This window comes from Rhinolophus ferrumequinum, chromosome 13 (assembly GCF_004115265.2).
Source record: "Rhinolophus ferrumequinum isolate MPI-CBG mRhiFer1 chromosome 13, mRhiFer1_v1.p, whole genome shotgun sequence".
NCBI lineage: Eukaryota > Metazoa > Chordata > Mammalia > Chiroptera > Rhinolophidae > Rhinolophus > Rhinolophus ferrumequinum.
Window position 1 is genome coordinate 33,428,504 of NC_046296.1, and position 15,594 is coordinate 33,444,097.

The window sequence follows — 15,594 nt, forward strand, 5'->3', positions numbered from 1 at the left end:
GAAAGAATAACTATTTCCTTCTTTGGAATGAGGGCAGCCAGGAGAATACCAGAAAGATGAGGGCTTAAAAGGGACAGAGTAGTGAAAAAAAAAAAAAATCTATAACAAGAGGGATGGATACCGGGTCCCTAGGTTTTTCCATACACGCGGTGTGGGGAACTAGGCCAACTGCCGTGCCGGAGGCAACGGCGACTAAGGGCTCTCGAGAGGCATTCGCCAGGAGCGCCCAACACCGGCCCAGGAAGGACAATAGCTTGGAATTCGGCCTCGTGTTTCCGGCGGGGCAGCCTCGCGTTCGGCCGCTCAGGCCCGAGGGTGGGGGCTCCGAGCCCGGCCCACGGCGACGAAGGCGCGGCCCCCGGGGCTCCCGCCCCCGCCGCCACCACCTCCTCCGACGCCGTCGCCGCGCCCCGCCCCGCCCCGCCCCGGAAGTGACTTGAGGCCCGTCCGGAACCTCCGGGCCCGGCGGCTGCAGCGTCATCAGGCGAGCCGGTGCGGGGCAGGCGGAGCGGCCGCTGCCGCCGCTAACGAATTGGGGATCGCGCGGGACTAAGAGCGAGCCGGCCAGGGGAGGGGGCCCAGCTGTCGGGCCGAGGGCGACGGGCCGCCGGCGGCCTCAGGGCGACGACGACGCAGAGGAGGCGGAGCCCGGAGAGGGGTGGGGGCCGGGGAGGGTTAGGGTGGGAGGGGGTGGAGGGGTGTCCCTGGGCTCATGGAGCCGGCCGAGCGGGCGGGTGGCGGGGATCCCCCGGAGCCAGGCGGGTGTCCCGGGCCGGGCCCGCGGGCCTTCGTCCCGCAGAAGGAGATTGTCTACAACAAGCTGCTGCCCTACGCCGAGCGGCTGGACGCCGAGTCCGACCTGCAGCTGGCCCAGATCAAACGCAACCTGGGCCGGGCCGTGCAGCTCCAGGAGCTGTGGCCCGGGGGCCTCTTCTGGACCAGGAAACTCTCCACGTAAGTGTGACCGGGCCTGCAGGATGGGTCTGGGGCAAAGGCTCAAAGGAACGGCGTTCGGGGGCGGGGGCGGCTCTTTGTCCGCCCCTGATGGCTGGACCCTCAACTCTGACCGTATCGAGCCGGTGCAGTAGTCCCAGGGTCGCAACAGAAGCTTCGGAAGCACTCAAGCCTCCTCCCAGCCTCTTTCCTACGGGACCTCCTCGGTCCTTCTAGTCCTCTACGTCCGCCGTTGGTGCTTTTCCCCAGGGGTTTGGGTTGTTGTCTTCCGACCTGCGGGGCCCCGAGGGAGAGACATGTGCAGTCCCCCAAGGGTCCTTCTTGGATCTTTGCCCCTGCAGGAAGGGGAGCAGAAAGGATTCGATTTCGGCGGAGCAACTCTTGATTTCTCCTAGTTCCTCCAGTTCTTTCTTCCCCATACGATCCCCGACTCTAAATAGCCCTCAATTCGCGTCTAGTAACTTTTTCTGAATGGGAAGGAGGCCGTAGGGAGCTTGCAGGTTCTACATTTTTGGGCCTGCTCGGTCTTTGTGGATTTGATTGAAAAGATTGCTTTAAAATCAGCCCTCAGCGCACACTTAGGCTGCATACTAGACAGTAATGTTGAGAAGGTTGAGTCTTAGAACGGGGAAAGTGTATATTACTTCTGTTTGGAAATGTACAATACTACGGAAAGGAGAGGAGAACTGTCAGGTTGTCCTGGGCGTTATTAGTTATTAGTATTGGGTTTGTTACTTTTTTGAGTTGCTGAGATATAACTGTCGATTACCTAAATCAGTTTCAGGAGTTCTGTTCTTTTATTTTTTTAGCTGCGAACTATAATTGGAGAAATGAGTAAAATACAGTTGTGGGGGGAAGGTTAGAGATTTTATTTGCTAGATGGACATCTTCCCTGTGTCAGAAAAACTTTTTTAAAAAAATTTTGCTTGTCTTGTTTGGCTCATTACATAAAATGTTAACATTGTATGTTCATGCATAGGGGTATGGATGGATGAATACTTAAGACATGTCACCTATCCAGTGTTTACCCAAATCTGCTGAGTGAACTGGGTGATGACTCAGGGTTTTGTAATGCAATAGTCTTCTCTACATTTCCTCACAGGATGATTCTTATATGTCTATTATTAGGGAGCCTCTGATTAATTTCTCATCTTCACTTGGCGGTGGTGGTGGGAACAATTATCCCTTTAATTAAAAAGCAAAACTAAAACAGTTTATTTACCCTTTTCAAAGAGTGACCATAAAATGTCAAGGTTAACATCTCTCCTCTTGGTTGGAGAGTGAAGTTTGTGGTGTTCAGATCCGCAGGAGACATGGGAAAAAAGAAATGCAACAGGGAGAAGAACCACTATTAGTCAAAACAGAGAATGTTTTATAAATAATTAAAATTCACATGATTTTTCAAGTGCACCTTCCTGGGTGTTTCGATTACTCAGGCATAGTAAAAATAAAGTTACTTTGCCAGTTCCAGCAATTCCCCATTTTAATCACTTGTATTGGATTTGCCAGAGAATAACCATTTAGGGGGACACAAACAGCTCCTTTTAGATGTGTAATATATAAATATACCAATTGTGAATGCATGTCTGATTTGGATTAATGAATCTAGAATCTACACAGGCATAGTTAAGTATTGTTTTCTGACATTATTACTAAGCTTGGCAAATTATCACTTAGGGTTTTATTATTTTTGGCTTATTAAGTGAAAACCTAGATAGGGCAAAAAATACAATAGAGACAACCCTTGGTGTTTAGGGCAAGATTGCAGTTTTGTGGCTTAATATTGTGAACTTAAAGCCATTTTATTTCTAAATAACCAGCAAGAAATGCTGTCAGATAGAATTTTATTTTGGAACAGTGGTTAAGTGCTTCAAACTGATTTTTGGGATTGCCCTATGAGACAATTTGAACCCGGTGGGACATGTTGTGATCTTGGGTGTTATTTTTCCTCCTAAGTCATGTTAAGGTGACCTGTTTATAGTTGTGCTTGTTTATTAAGTCTTGTGTGCATTGCACAAGTGTACATCTAAATGATGCCAGAACATGTGATGATAGCTGTGAATTACTTGAGTAGTGATTATATTTTAGTACTTTGTAGAAGAATGGAAAGTAGTAATGAAAATAAAATCTAATTTCTCCCACTAGTTCTGTGACTGTGGAAAGTTACTTTAATCATGTTTTTCAATATTCTTGGGAGAGAAATGAGGAGGTTGGACTGAATAATTCCTGAGAAACAGTCCTGCGGTGGTATTTTATGATTTTATTTTTTATCCTGTAGAGCCTCAAATAAACCAGTGTGTATTTTTCTCCGAGGACTGTGAGCAGTTTGTAAAGTACACAGTACATTCCTAAAGAAGACCAGAGTGTACATGCTCTTCAAAGTCGCTGGGACTGGATCCCCGACCAGAAGTGTACACCCCTAATCTGAGCGTCACAGATCTGGGTGGAGGTAGAGTTCTTTCGAAGACACTCAGCCTCCCTCTTTTTAACGTTTTACCACAGTTTTGTAGATGTCATAATTCTGTTTCAATCCACTTTGAGACTTGTGGGTCTGTTTCGCATCTCTGTGAAGAAAGGTTATTTCTGGGTGTTTTAAAAATTGGTCCTGTGAAATAACACAAATTCTCTTGTACAGACAGTTTAAAGTATTAGCACTTCCTCTTCAAAAGAGATTGTGTAACATAACTCATCCACAGGGCCATTTTCTAAGAAGCAAGGAAACAAATTAGAGAAGATAGACACAAACTACTAGTGGTCTTTGGAAAACAGCAGTAAAGATAGCTGGTAGACAGTAAGTGAAAGGTATTGGCAACTGGAATGGCCCAGGTAGAGAATAAAGGGAGTTGAAGAAAGGTAGTCTTGAAAAATTGCTTTTTCTGCCTTGCCTTTCTTCTGTACCTTTCATGAAGGCAGTGAGGTCTAGTCCTAAGACCTTAGTTTATCTGTACCTGGCTTTGCCACCAACATTATTGTCTTGGTTTTCCTTAAACTCTCTTAGCTTTAGGAAAATGGGAGTGTAAATTATTAGTGTTTTTTCAAACTCAAAACTTAGCAGTGGACCGTTTCATGAAAGCAAAATCTTAAACACAAAATTGGATTCCTTAAGTAGACTAAAACTGCACTGATTATTTTTTCTTTGTAACACTTCATTGATAATAGAACCTCCTGAAGCCTGCTCAGGGCTCCAACACATATTGTTTGAAAAACTTCACTGGACTAGTCCTAAGGGTCTTTCTAGCTAGCTTGTGTTCCTTGAAATTGGTCTGGAGGAAGGAGGGGCAGCAAGTGAATGGGCCTACTATTTCCTACAGGCTTACTCCATTCATGATCTTTTCTTTTGTCTTTTTTTTTTTCCAACAGAAATTTGATTTTAGTGAAGTGTGTGGGCTTGGTGTATTATGAAGCAGATTTAGGTCCTCTGTTTGTTACAATGTTATAGTCTGTGCTGTTTTGTAATGAAATGACTATTATACTGAGGAATCATTTCATTTGCAACTGAAACTAGCTATCTTGTTTATTATCAAGAGCAGTATGTAGCTTTCCAGGATAGAAGTTGGATTATCCCCATTGAAACTACATATTGTATTTAATTTGATTATATAACCACTGGAAACTTAAATTGAATTAAGATATGAGTTATCAAATACACTTAGATTCCTCTTGGGAAAAGTAATAATGTGAACACAGGAGCACCCAAATTCATATCATCTCTGTTTGGGGGAAGAAAGAAGATGCTAACCACTGAACCTCAGCTGCCCAGTGACATGATGTACTTAATAGTGTATCTGATGTTTTGAGTGTTGGAATTGTGAAGTACACAATAAATGCATATACTTTTATTTGTTAAAGAATCTTGAAATCTTGACAAATTACCACATTCACCAGGGAAAACCAGTTACAGAAAGTAGTAGAAAAGATTTATCTTTGTTATTTTGTAACCACACACAAATGGGAACCAAAGTTTCTTTGTGATGAGAAAGTTGACTTTCCATAGAAAAACAAAATGAAGGTATGTGATTTTGGGGACATAATTTTTTCTGACAAAGTTGTATTGTGCTATTTAGCACAATAAGCTGTCCTTCACCTTCAGTTTTTTAAAATTAACAAACTTTATTTTTTAGATCAGTTTTAGGTTCAGAGCAAAATTGGACAAAAAGAACAGTTCCTATATACTCCCTATACCCACACATGCACATACTTGATTTTTCATAGCAATATCACATACACACACGCACACACACAATACTTGAGGCCCTTCGCATTTTCCAGGGACCTCTCTTAATCATTCTTTTAAAATACTTGGTCAGTTTTCTCTTCACTAGTTAACTGGATGTTATTCTTTATATGTTTGGCTTTAAACATTTTTCTGTTATGGAAAATATCAAACGTATACAAAGGAGACAATAATATGATGAACTCCATGTACGCATCACCCATCTTCAACATTTATCGACTTGATGGTCTATCCTGTTCCTTTCACTACCACCCCACCATTATTTTTGAAGCATTATTTTATTCATAAGTGCTTCCAGTATGAAGCTCTAAAGGAAAAGGAATTGAACCCAAAAAGTCAATATCATTATCAGACTTTAAAAAATGAGCAATAATCCAGTATCACATTGATCAACCCCGTGAAGTGTTACTTTGCAAAATTTGTAATTTTACTTAAAAGTTTCCATTTCATTTGCATTGCTTTGTCAAAGGTTTACTACAAATAGACCTCATGGACATAGGTGGATAAAAAAGCTCATTAAGGAACATTTTTATATTATGGCATCCATCTTTCTTACCCGCCCCTCCCCCCCACACACACACACTTAACTTGGGAGATACAGAATCAACCCTGGTGTAACAAGAGCTCCCTTGAATTGTGTCCTTTAAAAAACAAGGACAGCCGGATGGCTCACTTGGGTAGAGCACGAGCTCTGAATAACGGTTGCTGGTTCGATTCCCACATGGGCCAGTGAGCTGCGCCCTCCACAACTAGATTGAAGGACCACGACTTGAAGCTGATGAGCCCTGGAGAAACACACTGTTCCCCAATATTCCCCAATAAAATTAAAAACAACAACAACAAAACAAACACACTGATATTCATAGGTTAAGACAAAGCTGGATACAAAGTGGTAACGGCAGGAGTCCTTGAATAAAATATTTTTTGAGTGCCTTGTATGGCCAGGCACTTTTTGGCACTTGAATATATCAGTGGAAGATTTCTGCCCTCTGGGGAAGTTCTAGTGTACTCTTTCTAATAGTGCGCATTTCCGTTCATTTAGGATAAATGAGGTAAGGTGTGTAAATCCATCAAGAAATTTGGGGAAAGAAAAGAATTCTAAGTGCATTACCTAAAATAAAATTAAAAAAAAATCTCACTCTGACCAGTGTGTTTTAACACACTATCGAGGCACTGAGAAAGGCAGTGAGAAAAAAAATTAGTAAAACAGTACCATTAGTAGTTCTTCTGAGATCTGAATGTCATTTAAAAACAATTTTCCCAAGTGGTCTTGCAGTGTTGTAAAATTGTCTTTGAAATACATGTTCTTAATTGAAGCGAAATGGAAGCAAATTCTTGTTTTTATAAGGGATGCTTGTTTATTAGTAAATATGCACACTTCCAAACCTGCCTTATTGTGGAACATGGGAGTTAACTTTTTTTGTCAAGTGAGACTCATTTCTCGTGAACCCCGCCTTCCACTTTTAATACTAAATCCAAATCTATTTCCCTCTAACTTTGGTAGAAAATTACATCAGAATCTCATTCATACTGTAAACATGGCAATGAAAGCAACAGCAAGCAAACAATAAAAGAAAACAAAAAGCAACTAGTTCATTGAGATCACCACCCGTATGTTAAAAGTAGCACGTACTATAAATACTCTCATTTGGAATCTTGAGGTTGGCTACTTCCATATTTGGCCTATGCTCAGCATTTCTTCCCTTTTAGTGCAGTCTCTCTTGATCCCTTGTTCATGCTTTTGAAGTCTTTGTGTACATATCTTCTCTCTGCTGTGATCTTTCTTGAGGTCAGTGTCTTCCATATTTATCTCTCCTTCCCTCCACTCCCAGCATTTAGTACAGTGTTGTATATATTCATAGGTACTCAGTAATGTTAGAGTCAACTATTTTTTTGTTCTTTGAAAACTATCAAAGCATTATGCAATTCTAAGGAATTGTTACTTTTACAGTCAAATAGAGAAAACAAATCTAGAATGAGATCTATTTTAATACTGGGTTCAAAAGAAAGTATATATTTAACCAAAGAAGTGGAGGGAAGCATTTTGGTTAAGGAAGATGTTGTGTTTCATAACCCAGAGGGGTAGGAGGGCAAGGTTAAGTAAGTTAGAGAAGAAAGCAGATTATATTGGTTGCACCGGGGAGTTTGACCAAGACTTTCATTTAAAAATAAATCTATAGGGCCAGCCTGGTGGCTCAAGTGGTTGGAGCGCTGTTCTCCCAACACCAAGGTTGCGAGTTCAATTCCCACGTGGGCCAGTGAGCTGTGCCCTCTACAGCTAAGGTTGTGAACAACCACTCTCCCTGGAGCTGGACTGCCATGAGCAGCCAGAGGTTGGCATGAGCTTTTGTGAGTGGCTGATGGATGACTGGTGACTCACTGCCTCAGCCGGAGGAAGCGAAATGCTCATAATACCAGCATGGGCCAGGGAGCTGTGTCCTACACAACTAGACTGAGAAATAAGGCTTGAACCAGTGTGGGGGGGGGGCGGGGGAAGGGGGAAGAAAGGAGGGAGAAATTAAAAAATAAAAATAGAGTTAGCCCCAGGTGAGCTGTAATTACTTAAGCCCAGTATATTCCTCAAGATCTGCTTGTATATTTAGTAAGTTGAAAAAATGTTTCTCAGAATGTCTACTTCGTTTCATTTCTAGTTAGAGCCCAGGGTTAAATGGGTGTTGCAGAGGGGTGCCAGCAAATATCTTTCAGTCGTCTAAAGAAACGTAATATATACATACGTAACTATAATATGAGATAGAATGTAAAAAGTACTCAGTTTGGTGCAAATTGCTGTAAAGGGGCAGAGAGGACAGAGAAAGCATTTTTGGTTGGTAATGAAGGAAGACTTTATAAAAAGAAGTCTTAAAGGACAGGTTTCTAAGGATATGAACAAATAATTCACGAGAAAATTATATAGTAAACAAATATCTGAAGATATGTTTTGCCTCATGATTAATTAAAGAAATATAGATTGAAACAGATTGTGATAGTATTACATTTTTAATGATTTAAATAGAGTTTTGAAAGGATATATTTTGTCCCTGTCAGTGTGCAAAGGGGCATTGGTTCTCCAACATGGTGAGACACCTGGGAAACTTACAATAAGCACCTGGTACCTGGAGCCCCATTCCAGAACAATGAAATTAGAATGTCTTTCATGTACGTTAATTGATTACCCATCACATAGCCTTCTGATGACACAGTTTTTACAAATACACAGAAGATTAAATTACTTGCTCAAGGGGTTAACATAGGCAGTTCTGAATTTTCAGCAACTTGTTGAACCATGTTCTTTCCTGCTTGCTTGGCTATCGTGTTGAAATCAATAATCTGGCCATCCAATGTTGATTATAATGTTGGGAGTTGCAAAGCAAGCTAGAATGGAAACACAAGACATTTCCCACTTTAGATAACACCTAACTTGCCTTTATTGCATACCAGCAGTCCCTTGGAATTAATATCCTTTATTGTTGTTTGTGAGAGTGTATCCTCTTTCTTGAGTCTCAGCTTGACCTCTTTGGAAGGGAAATGGGAGAATAAGGAACATTCTCTTAGTGTGCCTTCTTGCCACAGAAGTGCACTGTTCTTGCTTTGTTCCTCTACCTAGAGATGTCTCCTGTGCCTCTTCCCACCTCTTTCCCCAAATGGCTCAGATTGTCTTGACTTTGGGTTGCCTATTCAGAGTGATGACAGCTTTCTTAATTTTTCAAGATTCAGTTCAGTGATCACTTATAAATGGTGAAACTTTGGTTAAAATAAAAAGAATCACAAAACTCTAATAATGTATCATTTATCCCCTTATGTATATTTAGTTTTCCTGCTATGTGTCCCTTCACCTTTGATTGTGGTGAGTTCTTGGCTTAAAGGAACTGTTTGAATCATACTCTCATCCCATTCATGTCATTTGCTCTAGAAATACATTTTGAATAAACAGGTAATTGAAAAGAGAAGGAAAGGTGGGTTTATGCGGAAGCCGTTCATTTTGTCTGTTTCCTCACTGTTTTTAGTAGTCAAAAGCTGTATCTGCATTTTTAATATTACGTGTAATGACAAAGGACTTAGCCCTGGAATAAAGTCAAAGAAATTCATTCCTGATCCTCTAGTTTTTTCTGCTAATGTTGACTTTAAAATTTTTAAAAAATTTGGTGACACCTTAGGAACAGAAAGAAAAGACAGAAACTGATATAGCTACAGTAAAGTGTGTATTTATTTATTCATTTTTTTGTAGAAGGAGGACTTGAAGTTACTGTCTAAAATAAAATTTTGGAGTTGTTCAGGGATTTCAGTGGTCACGGTAGTATTCCTTGCTATAAAATATTTGTCATTTAATTCTAGCTGCCAGGTATTAAGTCACATTATAAAAAAAATCTCTCAACATTTATTCAAATAATTTACATTTTAGTACAATTTTATTGTTTTAAAATGTAATTCCTTCCCATTTCTTTTAGATAAATTTCTAATTAATCTTTTTGTTGGTATTATGAATTAATGGAACAGTTTTCCTTCAACCATCATTATTTTTTATCTGGATTCCATACAGGAAGGCTGCTGCTTTTAAAAAACATTCTGCAGATTTTCTAGTCTGTTTTTTTTTTTTGTTGGTGGCTTTACATGTTTTAGGTATAATCACAGCATTGACACCATACAGTTTTACCTTTCTTGAAACAATTACCGGGTATCCTTGTTTCCTAGTTTACTCTTTAGTCTAGATTCAAAATAATGCTAAATAATAACAGTAAGAATAGTCATTATTGTCCTGAATCTGATTTTAAAGGAAGTGCCTCTTGGAAGGGGAATTAAGTGTGATATTGGCTATTAAGATTCATGTGTATATTTTAAAATGATTTGGTTTCTTTTTTTTTTATACTACTTTGGTATTTTCTGATTTATATTTCATCATAATCAGTCTACTTGGCTAGAATAATCCCACAGGTTAGAATTAAGTGAGGTTTTCTTTGGGGCCTAGTTTATGACCAAGTGTTTCCACAGAAGATTGAAAAGGGCATAGTTTCTGTAAGCTCACAATATTTGTGTCTTTTAAAGTAGTTTTATTCTATAATTCTGTTTACCTTCAGTTGAAGTCAAAGTGAAATGTTAAAGACACACAATGATTGACTTTGTTGCTCCTATTCAGCATATAAAGTTTCATTTTCTTTTTCAAGACTAATAGGTGGTATCAGGAAATGCATGATCCCTGGTTCTCTGTTTTTGTGAGGTTGGTAGCCATCTTACATCCAGTAGCGATTGCGAAACGTTGGTACCTTGCATCCTTATTACCTAGAGTTGTCACAAAACTTTTACTCACTATTTATCCTGAGGTATAATTTCTGAGTGTCAGACTTGCTGGTTGATTGGTTCTCTTTATTTACCAGTTTTTAAGGTAATGACTTAATTCCTTGGCATTCTTCAAAGGTAGGGTCTGTGAGGTTTTCTTTTGTATATATACTTTTTAGTATCATTATGAACTTAATGAATTTAGACATCCATTGCAGTTAATTACCGTGATTCACACTCTTGTGTTGTTTTTGGCTAGTGAGAGCCATAGAAGTTGACTCCTATGCTTTTTTAAATAGGACTTAGGAGTCATTGATAAGGGATATTTTTATCAGGTTAATAGTAGAAATGTGGAAATATTGATTACCTGATTTTAAACATTACAACAAAATTGATATGAAATGTATTTACATGTTAATTTGAATTAAAAAAATAATGCCTGTTTTTGTTAGAAAAGTTTGAATAAACAAACGTACATAGAATAACATGAACACCACTCAATTTCACCACCCAGAGGTAACATTTTATGGTGTTTGCATTTATCTTTTAATGTCATATTTTTACTTAGTTGCAGTCATATTGTGTATGTTTTTTATCCTGCTTTTTTATAATATTGCATTTCACGTCGACTAAGAAATTCTCTGAAAACATAAATTTAAACGACTGCATTATAGTCTAAAGGCATAAGCTACACTTTAGCAAACCATTCTCTTATATTAGACTTTTAGTTTTTTTGGGGGGGGGAGTTTTTGTTACTGCAAATGTGCATTGAAAATCTTTCTGGTATTTTGACTTTGATATTCTGAATTTTTACTTAGGACCTATTGCTAGATGTGGGATTTAAGAAAAATGATCCACAAATACTTTTAAGTGTTTTCAATGAAAATACTAAAATTTATTCTGGTTTTTAAATTTAAAAATTTTGTCTTCTGAGTAAAACTACCCAAAATAAAGCATTTACTTAAGGCAAAATATCATTGCGGAGTGTCTTGTATGTTTTATATTTATAGATTGTCTTAATATTCCTCTGAAATTATGTGAATTTTACTTTATTGATGGATCTAGATGGATTAGAAACCCATTGATTGCCTTAAAGAAAAATAGCATGAATGACAAAACTTGTATTGAAAAACCAAGATTTTTAGCCTCAGGCCAAGCTCCAATTCTTTGTTCATTTCAATAGTGTTGAATAATTTTATATTTTACTTTAAATTTCCTTGTAATGTATAGTAACCTGTCTTCAACATGTATAATAGAAAAAACCTTGACAATATTGTATGTTTTCTTAAATCATTACTGTCCCTGGTATTCCTCTGTCTTTCTTGAGATTGAAAATTAAAACATTGGATTAATACACTATAAGGTTGTAAGGAGGAAACAGTTGAAAGGTAGGTTCTTTTGTATTATCGTGTACTGTTTTTTTTTTTTTTTTCGTCCTTTGTGGGAGGATGGAACATAATGACCTCTCATTTATATATTCTGGATAGTTTAAGAAGTATTCAATTCAAAAGTTTAATCATAACTGTTACCAAGGTTTTCAAGTATTTTGAGACATCTCGTAGTAATTCTTAGTCCTAAAATTTAATGTGAAAATTAATTGGAAAAAGGGAGTGGACTACCTGTAAGTTTGGTCTAAAGTAGGATTTTTGAATATAAATGTACAGGAAAACCTACTGGAGTAATCTTTTAAAAAAATGAAGATTCTTACTCTCCACTCTCAGTACCTTTTTAAAAAATTTCATTAAAAAAAAGCTTTATTTATTGTATGTTGTACTCAATATTTTTGATGGACTAGATTTAAGACGGAGCCAAGGAATATGCATTTTAAAGTTTAATGTGTAATAGACATTTACTGTATGACGTCAAGCAATTTTCCCAGAGTGGCTGTACCACTTTATACACCCACATTAACATATGAAAGGTCCAGTTGCTCCACATTCTCACCCAAACTGGGTATTGTTAACACTTAGATTTTAGCCAGTCTGGTAAGTGTGAAGTGGGACCTTATTGTGGTTTTAATTTGCTTTTGCCGATGAATAATAATCAATATCTTCTCATGCTTATTAGTCATCTGTATATTGTCTTTTAAGAAGCGTCTTGAGTCTTTTGCCCATTTTTGATTGGGTGTGCCTTTTTCTTATTGATTTGAAGGTGTTCGTATGTAATTTGGATGTAAGTTCTTTGCCAGATATATGTATTCCAAATGTCTGACTGAGCTTTTCATTTTTAATGGTGTTTTATTGTGAAAGGAAGTTCTTAAGTTTAATGAAGACCAATTGTTAATTTTCTTCTTTAGTACTTTTTGTTCTCTTGAGAAGAAATCTTGGACTGCATTTTGAGAAATGTGAAAGCAGAACCACTTTCTGGTGGGCAAGAGCTATTTGCTGGTTGACAAGGAGAAATGAAAGGTTTCTCAGCAATTCCACTAAAATCTCTAGTTTTGTCCGCAGTTCTAGATCCTCTAAAAATCCCCCTGTTGGTCTCTTATAATTAGGACTAAATTGAGTACTAAATTAGTGAATTTTATGTCCCTAATGTTAAGCACACAGTTCTCTTTCTATTGCAGTAACAGCAACAGACTGTAGTTATTTCAGTGGCTTAAAGCAGCATTTCTCCAATTTTTCCATAGAAGTATCCTAGCCAAAAGGGGGAAAGAGTGAGGGTATAACCCCAGGGGCATCTGGAGTCCTGGTGAGGCCTAAAGTCGCCACTTGAAAGCAAGGAATGCTTCTTTGAACTCTGTTTTATCTTTTAAAGTGTGTACCGTTATTTTAGCGATATGGTTTTCATTTTAAAGTACGATTTAAAAGATTCTAGGTTTTAATTCTAAGTTTAGAGTGAAATTGAGGGAGGCTTTAGAAGGCTGTAGCATGTTTATTCAGCAGCTTGAAGAACCTCAGGCAGCCCTGGGCTTAAGGTCTCTGTGTATGTCTTCACTAATCCATTTGCATTACCAGCCCAGAGTTGTTAAGAAACTTTCACAGTAACTACTGGCAGAGACAGAATAATATCTCAAGTCTCATTGCCTCCCATACTGTCCTGTCACATAGTACTAAGATGTAATCATGGATTATACCTTGAAGCTACAGAAAAGCTAAATAAATACATAACAGTCTGAGAAAGAAAAAGAGTGCTGATAGTGGACCAAGAATTTTGAAGAATTTCTGGAAAAGGAAAAACAGGTATCTTAATTTTAGAAGTTAAACATAAGATTAATTTGATCTGTTGGGGAAGTGCTAAAAGATAAGAAGTATCTCTTGTGTTGATTTATGTATTTAATTGTCCGTAAAATGGTCTTCCTCAAAGGAGTTTATGGTTGTAAGTATCCTGTAATTTGTTCTAAGTAAGTTTTGGTTACTTAAGTTTTAGTTACTTCTAAATCCTTAAGTATGCTAGAATGATGAGTCAGTCTTGCTTTTTTGGAACACTTTTTCTTTAAATTTGCTTATAGTTGATGCTTGTGATTACATTGGTTCTCTAAAGTTAAAAAATTGAAAATACATAATTTTGAGACAAAATACTACATTATTTTTTATAGTAACTTTATTATCATTATGAGTTAATTCTTGGAAACATGGTATAGGTTATGTATCTTGCTGTGTTTTTTCAGGATTCTAAGTAAGCTATATATGCATTCTTCAAAGATTTCTTGTGGTTAAAACAGGTATAAACATATTTGTACTCTTGTTCTCTTTTCTTATTTAGTTATGTTGTGATAACGCTATGCTGTTTCTAAGTAATTTCATGGAGTTCTAAGTAGATTGTTATCTTGAGTGAGCACTTCCTTGCTTAAAAAAGGAAAGGGGGCAGAGGAGCTCTTCAGGTTACTTATGACCAAAGGCCAGTTAGGACCATACAGCTATAAGACAGCAGTGTTTTAATGGGTCGTTAAATATTAATGAGAATTCAATTATCATTGTAAGCCTTTTGTTAATAAAATACTTACTTGGTAATCTGTTCATTAAAATAGAATAATTCTTTCCCACATAATGATGAGCGGATATCAGATGATTGCCATCAAAGCCATTTGAAATTAAGGTGTTATTTTTTTTTATTGTGGTAAGAAACACAAATTTGCCCTCTTAATTTTTAAGGGCACAGTATAGTACTGCTAACTGTGTGCACATTGTTGTACAACGGATTTCATCTTGCATGATTGAAACCCTATATCCTTTGAACAACAACTCCGTTTCTCCACCCCAGCCCTTGGCAACCACCATCCTACTTTCTGTTTCTATGAGTTTGACTACTTTAGATACCGTATATAAGTGGATTCGTGCAGTGTTTGTCTTTTTATTACTGGCTTATTTCACTTGGCATAATGTTCTCAAGATTCACACATGTTGGAGCATATGACATAATCTCCTAGTTTTTAAGGCTATAAGATTCCATTGTGTGTGTATATGCCACATTTCCTTTATCAATTCATGTATCGATAGACATTTATGTTGCTTCCATACAGTTACTTGTGAGGAATGCTGCAATAAACATGGATGTGTCACCATACCCATTTTTAAAGGCCTTATTGATTTTTCTCTTCCAGATATATTCGACTGTATGGGAGAAAATTTAGCAAAGAAGATCATGTTCTTTTTATCAAGTTATTGTATGAGCTGGTATCAATTCCAAAACTGGAAATCAGCATGATGCAGGGATTCGCCCGTCTCTTGATCAACTTGTTAAAGTAAGTCAATTTCCTGTGATTTCTGATAAGATTTTTTAGTTTGTTCCTGAGAGGTTTTAGGGAATGAGAACTAAGTGTTCTTTGGTGAGAAGGTCAAGTCCAAAATTGCCATTTTGGATAAAGATTGCAGAAAACTTTATAAGTTTAAACTATATGTGTTAACCTTTTAATTAAAATTCTGTCTCCTCCACGAAGTCTTCTCTGGCACACATTGAACTATATGTTTGATTGTTTCATTTATACTAATTATGTTAGTTATATAGGTTGTGAGGTCGTTGGAAAGATAGGCATCGTTTATTCTTTTGCTTATTCCAAGGCACCCAGCACAATGCTGGAAACATTAAGGACCCCATAGGTAGTGTGGGAAAAGAAGACATTCATTGACAGTGATGGTGGTACACATTTAAATGCCCCCTTTTACCAGATGCTCTTTGGGGTTTGAGCAACAGCA

General features: G+C 37.9%; 1 protein-coding gene across 1 annotated transcript in view; it reads left to right on the top strand.

Moving 5' to 3' along the window:
* Nucleotides 1–689: 689 nt before the first annotated feature.
* PSME4 (proteasome activator subunit 4) overlaps nt 690–15,594 on the top strand; it is an 86,253-nt gene continuing 71,348 nt past the window's right edge. Inside the window, exons 1-2 of the mRNA XM_033124533.1 lie at nt 690–954; nt 15,003–15,143. Of these exons, the coding sequence (XP_032980424.1) occupies nt 713–954; nt 15,003–15,143 (383 nt within the window). The 5' untranslated portion in view covers nt 690–712. The remainder of the gene's footprint in view (nt 955–15,002; nt 15,144–15,594) is intronic.